The sequence below is a fragment of the Malurus melanocephalus genome, unplaced genomic scaffold (genome assembly GCF_030028575.1).
Source record: "Malurus melanocephalus ecotype Western Australia unplaced genomic scaffold, MMel_1.1 scaffold_238, whole genome shotgun sequence".
Lineage (NCBI taxonomy): Eukaryota > Metazoa > Chordata > Aves > Passeriformes > Maluridae > Malurus > Malurus melanocephalus.
The window spans coordinates 756,750-781,924 of NW_026623470.1; the positions used below are offsets into that span (position 1 = coordinate 756,750).

Sequence of the window (25,175 nt, forward strand, 5' to 3'; positions counted from 1 at the left end):
AACACTACTTCTCTGCTACATCTTCAAAATAGGATTATTCCAAAAACATTATAAATATGAATAAAAGAAAGGATTTCTTCACTACCTTTACCTACACTAACTTGGAATTAGACTTCATCTGGCTTTAGCTGAGTTAAGCAATTTCCTCAGCTAATGYCAAAGCAGCATTTTTACCTTGACAATATGAATTTTCTGAATTGTACAGGTGACAAATGTACATTGAAGCCATCATATCACCTTGTCATATTGAAAATTAGCAAAATGGAATTGAATGTGTTAATTAGTAAGAAACCAGAAAAATGGTGCACAATGTAGCGCACTATATGCATAAATAAAGAGGTATATGCAAAGACAGCAGTGCTCCATCAGAGTTTACAGAACAAAACAGACTGACATTCACATGAAAATGATGAGGCAATCAATATTTCTTCACTTKCTTTTGTAAAACACTCTACCTTTTTATTTCCTGAATGTTCAACARCCCATATTTTATAATATAGCCCATATTATCTTACACGTGCAACTTTTTCAGATCAAGACTTTTATTTTAATCTTGTGTCTTTGSGTAATAGCAGACATTTAGTAAATAATTCTAAAGTACATAGACTWTATTTTGCATAGTAGTTGTCACATCTGTCATCAAGAAGCAAAACTATTTTTCTTTTCTTCTAACAGCAGAGCAGCTGCAAYCTGAGTAAATTTTCAGAGCCTTCTTTCAACATATTAAACATATAGTGCAGATTTACCCGATCCACAAATTTTTATTAACTTACTTTTGACATCTTGCTCTTGGTGTCTCCTGTTAAAAATGCCAAATTGTTGATTTCATTCTGAATCACAAAATTTTGTTCTTCTCGTTTAAAATTCTAAGGAAAAAAAAAAACATCGCCAGAAGTTTACCTCATCTGCATATACCACAYTTATATTTRAAGATAGAACAAAATGAGAAGTGTACATTTWATCTTACATGTGATTTACACCACAGGATAAAAACTTCAGCTACCATTCGAAAGAGTTCATCAGAATCCGCATCTGGTTTCTTTAGCCAATTAGCTCTAATTACAAAAATAAGAGAAATTTAAATAAGATTTTTATAAGAAGACAGTTTAACATAATCTCTATTTAACAGAACAGGTAACAYTTGTGTAGTTAATCTAGGAATTTGCATCTGAAAAAAAGGTGTGAATTCAAGGTACTGCATTAAGAATCYTAAATTGCTCAAGATTAAGATTTAAGAACCATAAAATACCCTGAAGCTGATCTGAAGCTCACCATAACATTAAGTGAATTGTGTTCCTTCTGATTGTCTGATCATAGATTCCAGTATATTAAGTAATAAATATGAGTTTAATTATTAGGTTATTTTACCTGTTGTTGTCTACATAACGTATCAACATTGGATAGAAGGCATAAAGATCTCTACAAAGTACGGCAAATTCATCAAGAATGAGTAGCTCAGCTTCTTGGGTGTCATTTTTATTGTCTGCTTTCAGTTGCTCCTCTTCCATCACTATCTTCATAGCTTTTTTCTTCAATTTATCCAGTGTTGGAATAAAGTGAGATCTGAGAAGATCAGGTCTGGCCTTGCTGATGATGGGTTGAGCATAAACTACACATGAAAATACAGAATTCTATGATTAATGCRTAACTGGTGTTTCTTGTGTTGGTCTGAAGCTCTAGAAACAGTAAAGGTTGTGGGGCTTCATAGATTTCTGCATCATAAAATTATTAATAAATCTACGAATGTAGCTTTATAAAAACTACGTATTGAGAGATTAAAAGACTATGGTTTGGGACTGTAAGTATTTCAACTTTATGTAAACTAAACTATCATGATTTTGGCAAGTCCCATGTCTCTAACTAAGAACTTAAGCAAAGTAAGGATTGAGATACAAAGTCTTCACAAAAATATTTTTTTGTTTGGGGTTTTTTTGTGTCTGGGACAGGTTTTTTGGTATTCAATGTCAGAAAACTGCCAGAAGATTGTCTTCTGGAAGAATTCCTTTACCTGTTTTGCCTTGGGCAAGTTAAAATGCAGAGAATGAATGAGCAATTCAAGGTCATAGATCAACTTTGTGCAAGTACTAGCAATAAATGCAAACTACCTGAGTCAAAAATCCTTGCAAGAACAAACACTACAAAACTGCAATAAATGGTCTCTACAATTAAGCAGCAAAACTCTTTCTAAATTTTAATGGAATCCTTGTCATTATTAAAGATCTTCCAGCATTTAAAGTAACAYCAAAACCACACCAAAAACACTAATGTGTACTGGGTATTTGAACTTAGCAAGAAATTATTATCTTTTWATAGAATTTTTTGAAGCATGTTATTTCACATTATATTCTTACACTGTATAATATGAATGATAAAATTTGGATACAGTAGGATAGATATTATATATTAAGAGACATTTTGAGAAAACTTTAAGCTTATTTAATAGCTCACACATTTATTCAGGCAAACCAATTAATTTTTAACTTGAGCTAGTCCTGAGATTATTTCACCATTTACACTTTCTTTACATTTTGTCCTGGTATTTCATGAACAGAATTCACAGCATTTATTCCCTTCACTGTAAAACTCAAGTGTCTTGAAAATCAATGGACTTCACAATTCCAAATTAAACGCTAAAGATCTTACACAGTGCACAGAAAATGAGATTTTCAAAATCTCTTGCGGTGAATAGAAAGCTTCCTATTTAGAGTGATGCTACAATGCATGCATAGAATGAATAATAAAAAATAAACATATTTCTCCTATTGTTACCGGTTATTTATCTTTCATGATGGCTCTAGTTATTTTTTGCTATTAAATCACTGGGCAACAAGGTAAAGTACAGCAAAGTAATTAAACATTATTAGTACAATTGCTGTTCAAAAARTATTTACAGTACCTGCAATTCTTTTCATCCAAGATGCTTCATCTATTCCCAGATTGTTGTTAATGATTTTCAGAATGTTTCCAAGAACGATGCTCAGATGCTCAGATGTTATCATTGTACAGCAAGGCCCAGCACTTGGAGGAACGCTCTCGGACCCTCTTTCCCACCAGTAGGATAAATAGTTGCACAGCATGGGTAAGATAACCTCAATTACATGAGGCATTTCAGTATACCTTGCACCAGACTCTGCTAAATCATTTATTTCCTTTATTAGTCTATCCAGCTGAGGGATCTCCGGACACATTTCTTCCACCGTATCAGGCATACCTAAAACTGCAAGTAAGGGTAGAAAAAGGAAAGATTAATTAGCAAAATAAAAGAGAATATCTATGTATAAACCCTACAAATACAAATGACTCAGATTATTTCCTTCACCATCTTGGACAGACAGAACTATAGTAAGACTTYGGGGTATCATGGGTATCTCCTTTCAAAAATCATGTCTTTCAGATGACATGCACATAACCATGATGTAAACAATGCTGAGGCATACATTCAGGGTTTTTCATTCTATAACTTCTGTAAGCCGGAGTGGAGTAAACAGGTTTGTTTTTTTTTTTTAAAGCAACAGTACTTACTTGCTCTTTCTCTTGCACTTTTTGTGTTGAAAACAGACAGTGGATTGTAATGGTTGAGAGAAGGTTCAAGGAATGCTACTGGAATGGCTGCTGCAAGAGATGCTAAACACTCACCAAGAGCGGGACGCTGCCTGTACATGAGAGACACTAAAAGTCATCTGAGAGGAAAGGTGTTTCACCAGGCTTTCAATGTCAAGCATGCACAATAAAAAGAAGTATTATTATTTATTTCTGATTTATTTAATTTTTCTTATACATTAGAAAATCTCTGTTGATTTAGGAAAAAAGTAATTTCTCACATGAAAAAAGGTTGCTAGAAATTCTTAACTCATGCAGAAGTTTGTATTTCTTATTATTGTTACAGATATTTCATTATTTATGAAAAAAAAAAAAGTTTGAAAATGTGTTTCTATAAGCTAACCAATAGAAAACGAAGACATCATAAACGGTCATACAATTTTTGGGCACTGGGTATGAAAACAAAGTTTTCAATCCCAAATTTAGGATCCACATTTCTGATGCAGTGGACAAAAGSAAATGAGTACCAGAAAGCCTATAGCAATAATACTGTACTTGTCAGTAGAGCGTTAGGCTCAAAGTAATCAGGAGCTACAGCACTTTGCATCCAGTTCTCAACGTTTATGAACCATGGACACATTTAGAGAAAAAATGCCCACAGAAAAATCAGAAACATCTCCAACATCCAAAAGAAGATGGATATGCAAAGGATAAAACACTTGATAATGGAGGTTTGTCTTAACAGGACAGCAGCAGCAATCCAACAAAGTATTGGTCCTAAGTCCCTGCAGCCAGGGGGGTTTTAGAATCAGCAGAGCTAGTTCAGCCATAAARAGAGATATTTATCTATGAAAAGTGAACTGTGACTCATTCTGCAATGAAAGGTAAAACTTCTTAATGGCCCTAACAAAATTCTCCAGAAGAAAAGCCTGCAATTTGATCCTGAATTTGAGCATTGCTTAACTTGAATAACTGTTCAAGACAGCTCAATCACTCACTTTTAAGTTTTGCTGAAACACTGAGCATTGTGTTTGAAATCCTGCCTCCCACCTAGACACTGATATCTGCCTACAACTGTAATTTAGGAGCCTGAGACTAGTTAAAAACAAACTAAATGAAATCCACAGTTGAAAACCTCTCACGCAGCCTTAGGAGACTAATTAGTTTCCTTGGATATGTCTAATCTGATCACTCTTCCATTCCAAGTTGCAGTAGGCAAARGTGACGTTCGATGTTTAGGGAAACTGTCCAGTGCTTACAATTTTTGGCAGTCAAGGGGAGGCCTATGCTGTGAGCTCTTCTTAGTGAAAGGCAACTCAGACACAAGCACATTTCATTTCCTGTGAGGAGACCCTGACTAGTTAAATAAGGTGTAAGGTACTTCTATTTTTCCCTCTCAGATCTATGTGAAGGAGTATTTAAGATTTTCAAGCCCGGAAAGACAAGGAAGAGAGAATAGCTTTGTGCTTAGCAATGGATGCATAAATCCCTGAAGAAGATTCAGCTTGAGAACACATGTGCATCATGCAGAGTGGGAGGGAATATCTGTCCACCAGATCTGTCCAAGATCTGGCTCTTGCATTTAGTGTGAAAAATTCTGAATAAACTCTGGAAGGAAGGAACTGGAGACCAGCATTCCTCATATTAGGCAAAACCTCAACTAACCAGACTCCAGACTTGCATTTCCTCCAGTTTAGTCTCTCTCCCAATGGATCTTAAACTTTTCATCATAAGAAAGGCCATGAAAATTGCCTAACCTAAAACTTCTATAAATATATGGACTTGTCTTGGACAAGTATATATCTATGGAAAAGTTCCTTACCTTGGTTCTAATCTTGTGACAGACAAGCAATTAGGGTTCTCTTTTCTGAGCTAACAAATACAGATTTGATCATCTTTTAATAGAAGTAAGGTCTTGAAACATAGCATAGCAATCAGATGCTTAAAGGAATTGTACACCTTATTCTTTTTTAAATCCAGCTAACCAGTGGTTTCCTTTATAGAGTTAATGGTTGTCAGAATACTCTACATATCCTCAGGATTTTATGCTCAGGACAGCTCTTTTGAGAACTCTGTATAGACTTAGGTGTGAAACAGATGCTGCCTACTTGGTATACAGCCTACTTAGCACAGCAATATGTGGTAAAAAAACTTTGGGAACCTAATGGCAACCCACAGAAAAATTTAGCTTTTCTCATGGGAAAAATAAACTCCCTGCAGATACACTGCCATATGCAGGATGAGTGATTTACTTTTATTGAGAGCTTTTTTTTTCCCTGTGGAATTGAAAACGAAAGTATAGGCATCTTTATTTCAAGGGAAAGCATATTTTAAACATCTCTCACTCTTTAAAATTCACCTTTCATCCAAACTGCTTTATTACCTAAGCAACAGATTCCTAAAGAAGAGAAAATTTTGCATGCTGAGTTTTACACTTAATACCTTTCAACATAGATGTTCTTTCCAGTCCCAAGAGAATAGAGGCTACAAAGAATTCTGTAACACGAAACTTGTACATCACCCACTAGAGGAAAATAAAAATACATTATCAGTATTTATTCAGCTAAGGATTACTTTTCAAATACCAAACATCTGTTTCATGCAATTTGTTAAACAGTGTCTGAAACTTTTAACACATGTATCACCAAACATTCTGACTGTCCATACTCCATATGGTATTTACTTTCAGTGTTACCCAAGTTACCACACTCACAGAGTACATTTTTAAGCTAAACAACATCACTCTCTGTGTCTAGCCCTGAGGTACATGATCTAAAGGTTACTTATATTTTTAAAGGAAGTATTTTCACCGTTGTCCGTCTTTTAATTATGACCCAAATATATACAAAACTTCGGAACATAATTAGAGATAATAGAAACATTAGACCATGATAAGACAATTCAGCAWATTGCTGAATCTCAGAGTAATTTCAGTATTTTTAAACTAACTGATGTTAAAAACAAGGAAAATTTGAATTCAAAGATCTACAGAAGTTTTCACATGTGAGGGAAAATCCACAGGGAAATAACAGCAAGTTGTCTCCTTTAATATAATGAAATACAAATTTTGTATAGAAAACTAGTCTCATCCACATATTTGGTAAGAGAGCACTTCAGGGAATATTTTAATTTCTCTCTCAATGTTTGGAGAAATATTGCACATAATTAACTTGAAATTTAGTATTATTTCTGAGCACACACACGGAATAAAGTACTATGCTGCTAATTTCAGACTTAATGCTGGAAATGTGCATGTTACTGAAAACAGAATTACTTCTTTGAATCGACGCAATCATTACTAAAAAGCATTTGTACTGTCATAACACAATAAAATTCAAAAATAAAATAAAATACTTACAAAGTAAATCTATTCCAAAGTGATATTGTGAAATGTGTTCAAAAATTGATGTCAAGATTGGTAACAATGCTACTGTAGTATAATTGATATTCTGTGAAACACCCTTCATTTGTGTTCGTGAATGAGTAAATTTTCCCAGTTTAAGATTTTCTGAAGTTTTTTCCAAGTCTTCAGCTGCATTTTCAAAAAAGGCACGCAATCCTGCTTTAACAAGCTCGGATCCTGATTTCATAACAGTTCTGAAAAATAGTAAAAGAAAAAATACTAAATTTGCAGTGATAGTTAGTAGTTGTATAGAGACACCTGTATATGTTAGTTACAGTCTATTTGAGGATACCCACATGTATCAGGGAACTTCACATCATGAACAGAAAAGGGCACTTACATMTGCATAGCAGTCTAAACAACAATTATCTTTGAGTATTTAATACACAATAATAACAACAAAAATCTTGACTCCACAGTCTTGTCYTTCCAGATTTTTTGTGATCTGCCTTCTCAGTAGAAGTCATAAGTTGTGAGAAGACTCCTCCATAAAATATGCTCAAAAGCCCCCAACTGTTAATCCCTGTGTTTTTATGGGAGCCCCAGTAACTAGGTATGCAAGTCAGGATACTTCAAAGCACCCTAAATCTAGAAAATGCAACTGCAATACCAGCATTACAGAACCATTATTTGATTTTTGCACTCTTCACAGACCCCTTAGTGAAGATTACAGTGTTCACACCTTCACAATAGATTCATTGCCAGGCTGCTGTGTAACTTAACCAGGCCAGAAAACAGCTCAAATTAGAAAACTATGCTGACCTCTGATTTAATCTAAACAATCATTTCAATGAGAAGCAGTAACAGTTAGCAAATACAACTATGCCCATATATTAATATGCTCTGCATACTTGTAATGACAAATTCTCCACTATGCACTAAACTTCCTTAATATCTGCAGGTATCAATACTTGCAGTTCCATTATTGTGTCATTTATATCTCTCAATAAAGTCTTCAAATGTCCTTAGAAGGGATGACAAGTGTTTCTAGTGTTTGAATGACAGACATTGAGCAGAAAAATATAAAGTAAACACTTTAGACAAARTCTGCTAATATGGAGGACAACATCTGAATTATTGATGCTGTTAAGATCATTGATTACAAATAAAGAATAAAAAAAATACAGGAACAATCCAACTGGTTCTGAAAGGCTCTGTGAAACCTTCGTAATTTGCAGTTGGTACAAAAATTGAAAACTTACCGTGTATCAAGAGACTGAGCCAAGATGTGCAGGCAGTTCACCATTGTAGCAGAATCACTACCTGGTTAGAAAGAGACACTATGAGCCACTACAAATTTTTTACCAATACCTTTGTAGGAGGTGTATTGTTCCCCCTACTTCCTTATTATCTATTGAGAAATCAAACTATTGGATTCAACAGTTGGATTACAGAAATCAAAATAATTAGTGTAAGATTACTTTTGAAAAGCTAAAAGTAACTGCAAAGCATTGATCTTTTTCCAATGAGTCTGGAGATACCAGAACGTGCCATTTCTTCCTGCTTCAACACTTTACACATTCTATTACGTGTGAGCTTCTGAGCCATGTTCATTGCACTCCCTAACTTCAAGAGAAGCTTGTGGAGCATTTAACAGAATTTTGCCTTTAGCTGTGAAAATCTTCAGGTGGTTATACAATCTTTAAATTTTTAACTTTACCAAATCTTCCTTAATAACTTACCAAAAAGTGAGATCCTATGTCTAACAAGAGCAGCTAGTTTGCAGAACARGCTGAAGTAGAGAGGAACAGAGAGAGCAAAACAAAGTAAGAAAAAGATTAAAGATTTATTTAGAATATGAGGAAAAGAATAGTAGGATGATGAAAAAGAAAACACAACACAGTTCCTGGAAAGCATATTTTGAGTGATACACCATGGTAACAGTCAACTGCATTAAGCAGAGTAACATTTTGAAGTTTCTCAGATATCTCATTTTCTACACTCTACCAGTTCAGAGATTACTTGAAATGTGAAACTTTCTTTCGACAATGATTTTCATAATATGTGGCTGAGTCATTCTTTATGGCTATTATTTCTGAATAAGAATTTTTTTTGTAAAAACAAGAAAAAATGAGAAACATTTTAGTGTTTGACTTGGCTTTCTGCAGGAAACTAATGTCACAAATCTTCACACTACTTAAAATAATTTGCAAGGATCTCCTTTGTGAATAAAAAAATAAATCTCTGTTTACCTCTGATGATGATAAGATGAATCCTAAATATACAGAGACTACAAGAGCTTCTGGCAAGGATATCAGAAACTGTCATATCTAACCTACCTGTCAAAATAGTAGAATAATTAAGAGAATATAGCACCAACTCTCTAAAGATTGAAGGGGCCACTTTAACAAACACAGCTGGACAGCCTCAAATATTATTTGGGCCATACTTTACAAATGGAATTAAGACATAATAAAATGAAGCATATTCCTTATGAATTGGTATGGTCCCATATTARCCACAGATTTTATTGTTATCTTCACAGTGGTAAGTTAGCCACCTAACTTCTTCATGCGCCTTTATGAAGCCACTTTGTACAGCCCTAGAACTCATCCTCCTGCCTTCATTGAGGTGACCTCATTACTTTAGGGAAGTAACAGGAGCATTCAGAGAGGACGCAGGAARTTGAAATTTTATATCTGCTTTCCATTGGAAAAAGCAATTAACTCTGGTCAACACAGGGAAGGAAAACAAAAGACACCTGAGAAACTGAGAGCTAAACAAGAAATCACGAGAGTAAAACAGTTTGAAATACAATGATACAAACAGTTTGAAATATGATACAAAATTTCTGAAAGAAAATAACTGGCAGCACACCTCAAGAGGAAGAAAAAAACTAGCAATCAAATTATTAAAGTCATAATTAAAACACAATATTATTTAATAATATTCTAAAATTTTAATTTCAGAGAAATTAATTCTTGAATAACTTTGTGTCAAATGGCTGATTCCATCCAAACAGTACAGACATGCAAAAATTATTAAAGTAATACTTGCGCAGGGGCAGAAGTAATTTTGTATAGAATCTATAATTCCTCCTAAAAGGCTGCCTCATAGTATTTTTAACATTTTTTGATATCTAAAAATTTTAATAAATATGAGACCATTTAAATGAACCAATAATAACCAAAATAAATTTAAATGAACCAACAGTGGAGAAAACCTCAGCTAGAAACTGCCACCAACAATGAAACAGAATCCCATCAGAAACGAAGTAACTCCATTTTTCACAGAATATTTTATTCGTATTTTGATGTTATCATCTACAATTACATATTGTAAAATATATAATTATGATACATACTTAACTATTTGTGTGTTTGTATATATGTGTGTGTGTGTGTAATAAAGAATACYAAAATGAGGAATTTTATTCACTCACTGCCATTCTCTTAGAGAATAAAATATTCACTTTCCAGCTGAGGTAAGTGAGATTTTGAACTATTTGTCTTTGTCCTTAATCTAAGAAGAGACYTTTAGTTACCTATGTAAAACCCTACTGGGAATACCTCAATTTTTTACTTACCTTGCTACCATTTCCTTTTCCTTATTTGATGCATATCCACTGCTACTGAGGGTTTTTGATGGAGAAGACAGGAAGTAGAGGCAGTGATTTGTAAAGTACTGATCAACTAATGGTAAAAGAACCTAAGAAATACAGATACAAAATGTATTTTTACAGAGCACATGACCAAGTGGTAAATGTAGCAGAAATGCTCTGATTGGTCAAAGTTTATTAAAAGAATTTTAGTTCTGTAACAGTCATAGTTTTTTATTTCAGACACAAACTCATGTAAATCAGAACCTGAAATATTACAATTTTATTTAAAATTATATAAATAATAAAGAGATATCTGTTTTGGATCTAATACTGGATAAGAATATCTCTTTCTGCTAATAGATCATATACACTTCAGTGTTATCTTGGGGTAAAAAAATCAGATAAAATTTATATATTCATATATTCAGTGAAAGTATTTAATACCATGWAATGAACAAGCTGCCTTTTAATTTCTATGTTCCTTCCCATASAGAAGCAGATATATTGAACTATTTTGAAATAATTGAATCCAGCAAATATACTGAAATATTTGTGAAGAACTTTCTAAATATTTGATAACAGTTTGATTAGTGATCATGAAAAGCAGAAAAGATATTTCTATTGTACGAAAAGCAATCCAACATTACAAATTTACCTATCCTATATAGAGGAATGTATATGAACATTACTTGAAATCATCACTCACTTTAGCAAAGAACTTTATTTCTTGGTCATGTGGAGACTTTTCAGTTTTTCCACTGGTTACAATGGCTTCTGCAAGGATAAAAGCAAGGCAGACACAAATAAGGAGTCCAACAAAATAACTCAATGGGACTTTCTGAWAGACTTGTAAAATTGGTTGTACTCAAAAATAAAACAGCAGAAACTGTTTAGCTAGTTACAAATGTTCAATTATTTAATCTACAAATTAAAATAAATGATTTAAGGTTTTAAAATGCAATAAAATAGCAATCACTAAAAATGTAAACCAAATATTTAACTATCCAAATATTTAAATATCAATCCAAATATTTAAATATCAACAATTCTTACTATTTTTAAAATAAAATCTACAACTTACCCAAATGCGCAATAAACTCTTGAGCAGAATCAACATACTTTAAAATTTTCTTCAGAAACTTAAAGGCAAACCTCTTTTCCATGGATGAAGCATCCAACTCCATGTCATTCAGACCCCTGTTTTAGAAAGGATTAAGAGAAGTAGCACTGATGATGGCAGCAGTACAAATGATGACAGTACTAGGAAGCATTTCATGCCTTATCTCTTTATTATGGTGAATTTTTGTAAGAAGTAGAAAATGACCTGCCATGGTAACACTTAGTTATCAAMTACCTGGGAAGAAATAGAGGAAAATGAACTGGCTGTAATAAGAGGTATAATAGCTTCTGATTAAAGTATCAGAGTGCTATCTTATTGCATGAACAGCCATGGTACATCAGAATCTAACAAAGCAATATATTTGTCATTCAAATTCTATCACATTAAACTGTCAAGCGTTCAGGAAGCAAGCAGGTATGGGAGAAAATTTGGGACATAAAATGGGAAATTAGACGAGCAGTTTAAACACAGCTATGAGAGAAATCCAAGCAAAAAAAGTAATTCTGGGAGAAGGTTGATGCAGCAGAAATTTTAACAACAACAACAAAAAAAAAAATCTTATAAAATGTATGTTCTTGACCATATCAGAACACAGTGAAGAGGAAAGGAACAGAGAACCAAGGAAGATGTTCCAATTCCATTTTAAACACAAATTCAGTGGGACAATAACCTTCCATCTTACAGTTCAATTTGGAAAAAAAAAAAAAAATTCTATTTTAAGAGTTCTGTTTTATATACTTTGATGACCCCCTATTAATTTATCACCTCTGAAATCAAAGTATTTGGTACAAATTAACAGCCAYGTATGTAACAGCTTGAGAGACACCTTCTGCTGCCTCACTCTCACCATGAAGACTAAGCATTTTTCTGTATTTCAGTGAGGTCACTGCAAATATTTTCTTTTTGAGTTTATATGAATTCATGTTTTCTAAGAGATTACTCATAGTTTCCTAAACAWTGAAAGATGTTAGTAGGTCTGTAAAGTAAAAAAAAAACAATATCCAAAATCCTTGCAGAGATTTAAAGATGCTAAACAGCATACCATTTTGTTTCTAATATGTACTTGAGTAAGGCCTGAGAGATTTATTTATCTGTGTGACATAAACACAAAGTGCTTTAAAAATGTTCTCAACAAAGAAGAGCAAAACCACCGCAAAACAGAGGCAGATGGTATATGTAAAGTACACCTGCTGTTCCGCCTATACATTTCCAATTATAACCAATTCCTGTGTTTTAATGATTAGTCCAATGTTTTCAAGAATGACATTCTGGAAACGTGATAATTGCAATAATTACTTCAAAAGATTTTATATGCGTATATATATATATACGCATATATATGTATATATTCATCTCAGTGAAGAAAACACCGAGACGAGAATAATCCTGATTCATCCTGACACAATCACTGCAAACTTGTTGCCCATATCAATAAAGAGTTTAAACATGCTTTTGCAGGTTGATTTGTCCCATGAGTTAACACTGAAAATATTGATTTCCTAACCCAAACACACACAGCTACAAAATTTGAGCAATCCCATTTGTCTTTYAAAAGATCATTCATTCACACTAAGTAAATGCACTAAGCACCAGCTTTTCTTATTCGATGGCTCTAAAGCAAGTATGGAGGTTATAAAATTATTTGATGCCATGCCTACATTTTGGGTTCAGGCTCAGACCCTATATTTGTTGCAAGAGGGAATTTCTCTCCATAATGCAGAAATGTACATTTAGAASTGTTTTCTTATCTCTTAGAAATGTTATCAATTGTTCAAGCCAACAAAGTTACCTTTGCAGATCCTAAAAATTGACTTTTGTGAATTTCTGAGTATATTTTCAATAGACACAGATTTGAAAAGTAGAAATAAATGAAARCAGGTAAGATCTCACTCTATTCATGTACAGAAAAATCTGTTTGTCAATACAGTTTACTTTATAACAATGCTTAATGCCAGAAAATTGAGATTTCCTTTGTGCTCAATTATTTCACATACAATAAAAGAGAGGTTTAATATAGGAATTCACAATTCCATCATATAAAGCCAAGTCCTACAGTAAGAATTCATTTTAATTTCATTGACAATATAAGTCCCCACAGGCCAGCTTACTTTGAGACACAGCAATTCAAATTACAGTAAAACTAAGGAATTCTATGCTTTTGCTAGAGTAGAAGTTAATCCCCACAAAATAGCCATGTTGTCTTATTATCTTACAGAACCCCAAGAGATTTTTTTTTTTTTCAATAACTGGCTTAAAAAGCAGTTTTACATAGATACGTTTTAGTATCAGACCTCAGATTAACTTCCCCATGATCCTTACTGACACTTCTGGCTGCTAATTAGRCATTTTAAATTACCTTCTTTTTTAATTACACTACTGTTGCATTTTGTATTTACTGTGATCACATAATTATTAAAAATGTTGCCTGAATATGCTGTTTTAGAAGAKTCTTTCTGAACATGACAATAACTGTGATTTACAGAAGATATGCCAAATGGTAATTATGTTAATAACTGCCAGACTGCAGTGAGATAAGATGAACATGCTGGTTTGTGCACTGAATGCAAGCAAGCATCTGAAAAAATGTGCAACTTACCGAGATATGATTATACCATTGACTTGAAGGAATTTAAACAGCTCTTGTGCCTTTTCACGGTCCCGTGATTTCTCCTTGGCTGTCAATGTGTCATAAGGCACCAATAAAGGATGACTACCTCCACCTTTAGTAAGTTGAAAGAACTGTAAGTTTTCTTACTGTAAGATTTATTCTGCTGCATGTACAAAAGGAACTTTTCATTTTTTATTGTCTTACACTGTTTTCTTTCAGATTGTTTCTTTTCCCTCATTCTCATCTTTTTTTTGATTAGTTTACAGGATTGTGGCTTACCTTTGCTTTCCAGCTCCATTTTCTTCTTTTTGGCCCATATATTATGGTAGTTTTCTGCCATCACCTCAACCATTCCCTACATTATCATCAGAAAAAAACAAGATGCAAGAWYAGKTGACAWTAAAAATTTCTGTAATTCTGCACCATTTTACAGTCTTGAGTAAAGTCTCTTGTGATAAAGAAACATCACARTTATATGCAATTTCTATATTCAGCTGCTCTTTGAAGTCAGCATAAGCACAGGATACACATGCTGTTGACAGCCCCTTCCCCAGCTTCGMGACTGATTTTTTTCTGGGAAATCAGGAAACACCAATGGCATGAAGAGTAGAAATTTCATCTTTCAGTACACAAATAGCATGCACCTTTCTACAACAGCATAWAATAAACACAGTCACAAATACACTCATAAAACCTAACAAAATGCAACTCATTAATAATAATAAAACCAAATACATTCACTCTTTTCAGCACAGTATATGCAAAACAAAAATACGAACCTGAAGCTCCCTAGAAAGTGCCACATTAGAGAGATCAAGTGGTGTTGGGCTATACCCRTTTCCCTGCAGGGGAAAAATAATATTTTCTGATAAAATACTTTCAGATAAAAGAATCAAATGCTCAACTACAACATTTCTGTCTTTGGCCTGATTAGAGTAATACCATTCCCATTTTATACTTTCCTGTAGAAACTGTGTTCACCTATTGTTTTGCAATGACTGAAGGCACAGGATGGTTAAGAAATACATTTGCTGATGTGGAAGTATGCAGGTTGCTGCTGATACTTAGATCTCTCTATTTAATCATAAGATGTACAAGATGTGCCTTCAAAACATGACAGAACCATGTGGGAACAGCCTGAAAGACCCTTGTGCTAAATATGAGACAATACAACGAAAAGAAACATTTTCTTGAGGAATTTACAGGCTGAGAAAAAGGAGGCGTGTAATATGTTAACACAATCTTCAACTGGTTTAAGTGAGAAAGCTCCAGTGGAAAAAAACTGTTAGGTACATGTTAAATGTGAATGGTCACACAAAAAACAGTGATTTCAAATGTTTACTCAAGTTAAGTATGTGCTGAAAACCTCTACTCAATCCCATCTTCATCATGCATCTTCTTGGGCAAGAAGGTCCAACCCCAGAACAAGTTGAACTGGCTGGAAGCAGAGATTCCAGAGTTTACGTACAAATGTGTGTTTAATTCACCACAAGGGGTACAATAACAATTCCTTCCCCAACACCTGTCAAAATTGTAGAATGTTTTCCTGCATCCAAGACATAGACATATTGACCAGCAGTYTCAACATGTGATTACAAAAAACTACAAATGGTAAAAAAATCTATTACCACATCAAAATGCTAGGYAATATATAATTACCAGAAAATTTTGTCTGTAGATTTAAAATAATGTATCAAATGTGCAATCTYATTTGTCAGACATATTTACAATCTTAACAAAAGCCCATGTTAGGCTCTTCTGATTGACAAAAAAAAGAAAACTGCTAGATTTAATTACTACAAAATAAAAGACTTTAAATGCTTTGTTTGTTTTCTTTGAATGAGTGTATTAAAACTCTCTTCATTTCTTCTAAGAAAATTAATATCTACAGTCTCTTATAGCCTCACTGTCTCAAAAGCTTTTTGGAATCCCCTCTGTGGTGTTGCACAGTATTTATTATAATGACATGATTTCCAACTTCAAAACTCTACCACCAAAAGTTTCTTTTCACTAAAAGACTATAAAACTGACATAATAGTTTATAATTTATTAGCAAATTAATGAATAGGCCTTTTGCTTTCTAAACTTAAGGCATTCTACCTTACCTGACTAGACTGAGATATGCTACGGAGCTTTTCATTTTCACGCTGATATATCATTGCTTCTCCTCCTTCCTTGGTCCTTTCTAGGCTCCATCCCAAGGCCAACATGGTTTTCAATGATTCCCTGGCAGGCCATCGATAAATTTCCTTTTCCTTTGAAGAAGAGAATACAAAATTTTCATGTATTTAGTAAGTAGCAAAAGCACAACAAAAATGTTCTGTCTTTCTCTATTAGGTCTCATGTACCATAAAGGTAAAGAAAACTTGTGTATTATACAAAAATGCAAAATATAGTTGTTTGTGCACGAGAGAGAAGCTTTGAAATAGAATAATTTTTTTTAATTTTTATTGGCATATATTGCTGGGATATATATTAGAAACTAATATATGCACTGGATTGAACTCTGGASCAATAATGTAGATTGGATTTGGAAACTTATTAACTAATTCCTCCAGCACAGAATAATTAAAAAAATGATGGTTCTGTGAGTGCTATGAAATTATTTAAGCAAGTTTGTACCTTCAAATCAGCACTCAAGGTCTTTTTTAGTATTCCTATATTTATATCCACTCACAGATACAGAAGGTTACTGAACTATCTCGTCATATAAACACAGCTACCAATAAAAAAYAGGCAACAGCCTGTATTCCAACACTCTTTTGAAAAAGAAAAGTGTTAGAGAAATTCTGAAAACTTGTAGCAAAGAAAATTCTGAGTATGCCATATTAATTCTTTTCAAAACCTAGAATTTTTCTGCAGTTGCTCACACTGACAGCTTTTAAGGATAGACCTCATTTTTATGTTAAAAAGTTCTGATTTCAGACAATCCAGAAAATTCTCTTTGAACTGCTTAAATAACAGCTTAGCCAACAATATGTTCGCTCCTCTCCAAAGATTCCAAAGCAATTTACAAACACTAGGAAACTCAACCTCTTTAATCCCTCTTGATTCATGTCATATCTATTTTTTGAACAGGAAAACTGTGGTAAAGAGGGACAAATGCAATTGACTTGTATCTCCTACTGAATCATTACAAAAATAAATAAAAGAATTCAAATTCACTTCGTTTTCTGACAACTATAAGACATTTGTGCATAGTCAAGAAATTCAAAATACTTTAAATGTTTTTCTGCATTTTCAACTGAATCATCTCCTACACATTTTTTACAATTATCTACCATCTTTCTGGAAGGCAAAATTGCCTACAGATATGTTAAATGACACTTTCATTAAACCCCAGGAGTTTCTGCCAGTCATTTCTCACCCATGTAAGCCTGAAAAAACTGTGCTACTGATACCTTTGAATAAAAATTTGTCCAGGCCTATGAAGAAACAATAGATTCTTCCATTCCATTCTTCTTAATGGAATTAAATTATAYAAGACTCAATGTAAGATTAACTGAAAAACCACTTCAGCATATAGATGGACCTATTCTTAACTGCAAGAATTTTAGTTTGTGCTTCTCCCTGTGACAGAACATACTTCAAATGGATTTTAAAAAGCACACAAATCAATATACTTCATATTAATGCCGCTGAAATTTCCTCCATTACCTTTTCAGCTAAAGTTTTGAAAGGCCTTATTAATGGGTGAGTCTTCATATTTTCATCCAGTGAAACACCATATTTCCATCCACTGTTAGTCTGAAAAAAAACCCCAAGAAACAACCACCCAAAACCCCCAAGGAAATGAGAACTATGTAGATGAGTGAGAGCAAATTAGCCAGTTTAATTTTTCATATCAAACTGCTAACCCACTCCAAGAGCTGCTCAGTGCCCCTGMAGAAGAGCGTATGTCCATCCGTGGGTGCACAGGAAAAAAACGCGCCCAAGACAGAGTGGACAGCACCTGTGAGTCCTTTGGCCCTTTCAAGAGGACTCAGGCATTGACACAGACTGACTAAGGCAGAAAAGCTTCCCTCACTTCTCTGGGAGGCTGAACTCAGAAACACAGACAAGAATATGTAACATCAACAGATCAGGAGCTGAAGAATGTAACTAAAATGAATCCTTTAATTTAAACAACAGTAACTGAAATTTATGGTTTGAAAGTAATCAGTGTATATTTACACATGCATATGCCTGTGTACCTTTCTCTACAGATTTGCATACACAGGACCCCCAAACAAAAGAATTATTATTTTATAAAACTTTTCCATAAAATTGCTATTGATTTGTTATTAATTTTTACAACAAATAATTTAAGAATTTATTGTCTTATAGCTTTGTAGAAACACAACACAGTGACAGAGCATTTGGAAAATGATAGAGAAATTCAACACATTATAGGCTTAAAGCTAAGAAGAAGGAAAGGCTACAACTACTTTTTCTGAAGCAAAAAATTTCAGGCAGAAAAAAATTTAGGCTGTGCTTTCTTAAATCAGGGAGATGTTGCAACAAAAGTCTATCTCTGACTCCCAGTCAAAAAGAACCATTATCAGGCAAAATGATGCCAAGAGCTATATATTCTTACTTATAAAGATATTTAAAAAAACCACCAAAAACCACCAAAACCCCAAAGAAACATAAAAAAATAAAAATAAAACCAAACACAAAACCGAACCAAAGGGAACTAAAAAAGGGTCATTAATTCCCTGGCCTAATAAATTCTTTGAAAAAAACAACAAATTGCAATGCATTTTCTTAAGCAAGAGGTTTCTTCCACATACCCCTAAATAAATATGTAGACATCCATWCACTGAACAAGGGCCTATTTGTTGAACTGTCCAGTTTTAATTTCAATATTTACTAGTCCTGGACAGTTACCAGTCTTGGAGGAGCTCCTACCTTTTCAAAGGCCCATTTATCATGGGAATGTTCAGCATACTTGCTTACGATGTACTCCAACTTCTCAGGAAGTACAAGGCTGCAAGCAAAGCAATCATAAATTACTGCAGTCTAGTTTATGGAAAAAATGTCAATATAATATAGCACTAATCGAAATGCTTCACCTGCAAATGAAGGCAAGGCATTTGGCTTGGCAATTCCCCATTCCTTAAAAGAAATGCTACAGAATAAGGTATAGCTATAATGGCATTTACAGAGAACCTTCAAGTACGTAACAGTCACACTTATTAGCAAATGAAATCACAAAGAAATAAAAACCTGCTTCACCATAACCTGCAGGTAATTTTGTTAATTCTTAATACAGAATAATATTAACATGGATGTTTCACAATGCATAATGATGGAAGGATAAGATTTTAATAGCAAGAACGAGCTAGTGACCGTCAGTTCCTGAATATAAAATTATTAGWAGTCAGTATCCTAAAATAACAAGATTACTAGGAAGGCCAAATATCTGTTGAATCATCATACATGAGCTACTTATTTTGCCATATCAGGTTTCTACAGACCAATTCTCAAAATTAAATGAAGATTCTATAAAAATTGGGCTATAGGCCAATTGATTTGCCAGATTTTAGTGATCTTGTGCAATTTTTCATAAGCACAATCTGAATAATGATGGTTTCTAATTGATATATCCCAAACATTTGAGCTATTAGGCAATAAAGTATATAATAAAAATTGAATTTACTATTTTCTCTGCAGGCATAAGATGGAAGTATGGAACATCTGTTCAGGGCTGAGAAGAATATAGTTTATGTCTGGTAAATAGGCTGCTGCAGTGAAGTATTTGGCAGAAGGAAGCAAAAATTCCTATTGTATCTCTGGAAGTCCTAATACCACTAAGAAGGCAGTCRCCAGCCAACTCTCCCTACAGATGATTAAAAAAATGCTAATAAGAAATTRTATAAAAATATTTAAGGGAAGGAAATCACTATCATTTATATGACTCACTTTGATGTGCTGACAGGTTTGGGATCGAAATTTCCTTCTGGATCCACTGAAGTCTGCTTTTCCAAAGTTGACATAATTCGTGTATCTAAATAATCAGGGGGCAAGGCACCAGCTATAGCACTGAGACAAGGCAAAGCCATTCGAAAGAGCTCTGGATCATACTTCTGCAGGAGAGATAGGAACTGGTTGGAAAATCCAATAGAAAAACATGCAAAATGTTAGTGAAAACCCAGCAGCCACAGCCACGCACAAATATTAGAAGATGCAAACAGTAAAGCACATTTAAAATTCAAACATAGAGCAAAGTTATTGCTGCATGACATTTATTTTCCATTAYATCAACTTGATATAGTCTCAAGATTTCTCAGATTGACGTAAGAGTGTGCTGACACCGTGTCTGACTACAACTCCAGCTTTCTTCGGGCCWTGAAGGCCTACATGGGGAAGATCAAGGCTTGTTTGCCTAGTTAGAGTATGATCATCTATAAAATACTGCCTTAATTCTGAAATTACTAATTCCTGTCTTAACTGCAGAAACTATTGTCATTTTGCCTTCTTTCACCCCACACTATTTCAGTTAAAAACATATTCATTAAAGGAAATTGTGATTTACTGTAGCAAAGTCAGTTCATTTTTTTTAATAAGATCAAACTTGTAAATATCTTTGTACATAAAAGAACAGTGGAGAATACTGTAGGTCAGCAGGGCAGATTTACACAACACTTCTTTCACTGGGCTAGCAACCATTTGCAGCAAAATGAAAATGCTATTATAGAGAGCCATCAGTATTGGCAGAAACATAATGTTAATTTATTTGTTAAAATCTGAGAGGCACTAATTGGAAACACTTAATTGCATCAGGCCCTCCTGATCCTCTTCACACTTGTGAAAGCAGTAAGAGAGGGATGAATGTCACTAAAATAAAATACAAAGAAAGCYTTAAAAGCCATTTCAGAAAAATGCAGAGACCATTTTCATTTCCATATTTTAAATCAGAATTCCTGGAGGGGCAATCATGTAAAACTGTTGTTTAGAAAGAGGACATCAATTCAGTAAGACACACTGAAAATTATTTTTTTTATTGTCCTAAAGCAAAAACCTGATTTTTGATTGAGCTAAATTTTGATCCCAAGCAAGCATGAAAAATTGTTTACTGAGTAAGACATTCCTCCTCTCAGAAATGCCACCTTTTCTTACTGAGAGAAAAACTGAGTAAGTGAAAAAAATCCCAAGTTCACACTTTGCAACAGAAAAAYAGAAAAGTGTTTATTTAATAGTGTGTTGCAGCACATCTCTTCAGGTGGGAAACAGTCAGAAAGCTAAAGAAATATAAGTTAATGTTTGAAGACAGACAATGTAAATTTATTCTCCATATACCAACCATTTCATAAGCACATACATATACTTATTAAAATTAATTTTATGTCAGTAAAAAGTAATTTCAAATGTTTAGCAGAGCCAAGATTAGAAAGCAGACACTGTGACCTGTTAGTGCAGTGAGAACTAATCATTACATGTGTATATATATATATATATATATATATATATAAATACGTGTGTATGTGTATACATACATACATCTATATAAAAGTATATATTGTGCTTCATTACTAGTGTAAAGCCTATAGGTATACCAACCAAAGATATGACATTTCATCAGTTTGGAGAGATTATTTCAAGATTCAGCATTCAATTTTTCACTTCATTAAAATCATTCATTGGTGTATGTCCCATATTGGATGAAACAATCATTAAAAAAGGAATTTTCAGCAAATTACCATTGTAATGCTTTTACACCCATCCCACACCTTAATGTGAATTGCAGTCATTACCTTATGAGATAAGGAATCAAATATCCCCCAGAAAAGTTTTTCAGTTAAATGCAATTCTTCTTCTGCTGCAATTCCATAGCTTCCCATTCCTGAAGGCAGACAATAATATTTCCAGCACTGCTCATAGTGATTTGTCAGAAGCTAGATTTTCAAGAAATAAAAGTGCATGTGAAACATCAGTATTTAACACAATAAAAAACTGTTATATTAAACAGCTACAAGAATAATATTATTTGTGGCTGTCTCYTCATTTCCAGTGGCTCACAATAATGGTCCTTTTTCTTTCTGGAAGAGCAGCAGAGCCCATATTGTGAAAGTATAAGGCCTGAATTATCTCCAGCTCCTGCTGTGGGATTCTCAGTGGTTACAGGGAGTAGCAGAATTTCAGGATTGTCACCATTTGAGCAGAGACTAGCTCACAGGATAAAAATAGCGACATGAAATGGGTATAAGGCAGGACACAATAGATTTTGATGAAGACTTTTACAAATTCAAATTGATTTTACTCCTGTCATTTGTAGTCAATGGATTTAGTATCAGTCAGAACACTGCAAAAGGTATTTGCAGTACACCCTCTCCGTGGGAACTGTGACTGCTCAGCTCTGGAGAAACTGATGGAAAGAGCTGTCACACAGGAAACCTGTCATATACCAATGAAAGAGCTGGTATACATGATTGGTGGCGTATTTTCCACAAAATTACAAATTTCTACCGGTTTCTTCTGTAGAACTAAAAGTTCCTATCCCAYTGAAAATTTTAAAATTTCTTTTAGCATCAGACTAGAATCTTGACATTTTAGTTTTTACTGCAATTCTGTATAAAAAGGAAAGATAGTAATGAAAAACGCCCAGATCAAACCCTTCCTCTACACCCCACTTTTACTCAAAAATTAATGATGCTCCAGAGTATGTTTGTGAATATGGCAGCTCTGCTTTAAAGTATTACAGAATTTTAATTCTTTCACAAAAAGACACAGACCTAAGATCACGCTCAAGAGAAAAGTRAAATAAATGTGACAGAACAATTGTAATTCTTCATCTACAATAGTAATTCTTCATTTACAGAACAAGAGGATAAATAAGACTTCAGCTACAAATTACTCAAAAATAAAAGGTGAATTGTCTTCCCTATATCCTGTCTCTTAGATTTCACTCAAAATTAATTTATGGAATGTGGATCTTACCATGAKTTATAATGGTTCATATAGCAGCAGAAGAAATATCAAGATAATACTAACATTTAAATTGATACATTCAGATAATCTTTTGCTGAAGCAATGGGAAAGGCAACAGYTCACTATACAAAATCACAAAATCAACTTCCTAGATACTGTTTGCATTAGGCATGATTTCAAAAATTTTGCAAACATTACATTTAATTTGAAGGGCTTTATGAAACAGTAACATTATTTTCAATTCAGAAATAATTTTACCCTTCATGTTCTGTTTCTAAAAACAAGACAACAAAAGTTTATTTTACAGTTTGTACAGTGTGTGTGTACAGAAAAYGAAGTGTTTACCTTGAGAGGCATTTTACAGTATTCATTGAGCAGGGGCACATCGAAAACTAGCCTTCTCAACAGCTGTTGCAGCATAGAGGGACGCAAATGGCTGTAATTTCAAAAAAACAAATGTTTTTAGCAAAATTCATACAGTTCCGTGTAAATGAAATAAAAATTGAAGTCAATTTACATACTGGGATACAAAACACTCGTTAAAGGCATTTTGAAAGAATACTRCTTGTTTCTTAAGGAGTCTCACTATATCTCATCTACCTATAAAAGRATATAGCACAGAAAGTTGTGCTACTTCTGCACCCTCTTAAGAGAACAGACAGATCTACACTTCAGTTCCTGACATAACACTGGTCATTTATTTCATGCAAGAATAAAATAGTCTTAGGTTTCCACTATACGCAAATAGAGAAACTGTTAAAATATGTATTCTGCACAAAACAAATCAATTAGCAGACAGACAGGTAGATACATACTGGCAGATAGCAAGCAGGCATTCCTCAATAGCATCTCTCTGAGCTTTGGTAAGGGACCGTCCCTTGGATAACCTGTATATTGTGTGAAGCATGGAGTCCACCAGAGAGGCATGATGCTCTGTTCCAGAAAAGAGGGGAGCACATCTTTTGAGTAATGGGAACACAGCTGAGCAGATGTATCTGTTGAGGGCGAGAGCTGCCTCTGTGGTGCTCAGAGAAACCTGCATGAAGTAGTGAATGATTGTTAGTAACACATTGCATAAAGGTTACTAAACAGGTGATAAAACATAATAATGTCACAGTCCTTGAGTTCCCTAAGTGGCTGGGTGCTAACATGATATTCCCAGTACACACAGAAGGACTGAAGCCGTTTTTTATCAAGTGGAGAAAATCCAAGCCATCCATTCCATCTCTTGTGCCACTGCACTCAGAACCAATATCTGCAGAAAAGTGTTGGAACAGGTTAAAAAAACCCACTAAGCACTAAATAATCCTTTGCATCTCAATTTCTTCATACACATGGATTTTCAGGGTAATCATTGGAAACAAACATGAAATAAAAGCAACCATTAGGCCYACTGCAGTACACTCAATGTACTTATTGTATTACTGTGCAGCCTGTATCAAAAGTTTTTAAATTACTTTTACACTTCATAAGGTGCTACTGAATCAGCTTATAATCAGATTTATGCACTATAAATTAATAGGAAATTAATTAATCCAGGGGTTTTTTTCATAGTGAGCCTATTGCACCTTATTTTAAAAGCTGTTTTGGCTTGAAATTCCATTCTTTTACACTTACAGAGCCATTATATCCAGCCAGTGCACCTAAATTTAATAGTGAAGTACATACTGTATCCAAAGAGGCAGAGGCTCTTAAATCTGGTAAAAATCCAACTTCCAGTAGGTGAAGGAGGAAGCTTTGGTCCTTAATGCCATAGACACGGTCCAAGAAGAGTACCATGGGTGCTTTATGATCAGGACAGAAACTTGCAGACATGTCTGGCTCATTTACTGTGCCATCTACACAAATAAACAATGCAATCTTTAACAGCAGTTAACTGATAAAACAACATCAAGACAATGAAAGACATTCTAATTACATTTAACGTGTAAAATCACATACTAAAAGAAAATTACATTCTTGTTCAGTTTTGTTCTATGCTGAGAAAGAATAGTTTAGAATAGTAAGTTCTTATTMTTTTAAAACCTCTATTATTRTGCAATTTAATTATCTT

General features: G+C 33.9%; 1 protein-coding gene across 1 annotated transcript in view; it reads right to left on the reverse strand.

The window, feature by feature from the left end:
- The window catches only part of RYR3 (ryanodine receptor 3), a 155,507-nt gene that overhangs the window by 44,329 nt on the left and 86,003 nt on the right, over positions 1–25,175 (reverse strand). Inside the window, exons 48-70 of the mRNA XM_057375080.1 lie at positions 24,791–24,960; positions 23,938–24,158; positions 23,468–23,558; positions 21,949–22,089; positions 20,117–20,298; positions 19,103–19,181; positions 17,870–17,959; positions 16,318–16,467; positions 14,992–15,054; positions 14,492–14,567; positions 14,201–14,324; positions 11,566–11,681; positions 11,191–11,258; positions 10,470–10,591; positions 8,626–8,675; positions 8,146–8,206; positions 6,899–7,137; positions 5,983–6,064; positions 3,523–3,653; positions 2,897–3,217; positions 1,369–1,609; positions 968–1,055; positions 774–866 (exon numbers count right to left, since the gene is read on the reverse strand). Coding sequence (XP_057231063.1) covers positions 774–866; positions 968–1,055; positions 1,369–1,609; positions 2,897–3,217; positions 3,523–3,653; positions 5,983–6,064; positions 6,899–7,137; positions 8,146–8,206; positions 8,626–8,675; positions 10,470–10,591; positions 11,191–11,258; positions 11,566–11,681; positions 14,201–14,324; positions 14,492–14,567; positions 14,992–15,054; positions 16,318–16,467; positions 17,870–17,959; positions 19,103–19,181; positions 20,117–20,298; positions 21,949–22,089; positions 23,468–23,558; positions 23,938–24,158; positions 24,791–24,960 — 2,999 coding nt within the window. The remainder of the gene's footprint in view (positions 1–773; positions 867–967; positions 1,056–1,368; positions 1,610–2,896; positions 3,218–3,522; positions 3,654–5,982; positions 6,065–6,898; positions 7,138–8,145; positions 8,207–8,625; positions 8,676–10,469; positions 10,592–11,190; positions 11,259–11,565; positions 11,682–14,200; positions 14,325–14,491; positions 14,568–14,991; positions 15,055–16,317; positions 16,468–17,869; positions 17,960–19,102; positions 19,182–20,116; positions 20,299–21,948; positions 22,090–23,467; positions 23,559–23,937; positions 24,159–24,790; positions 24,961–25,175) is intronic.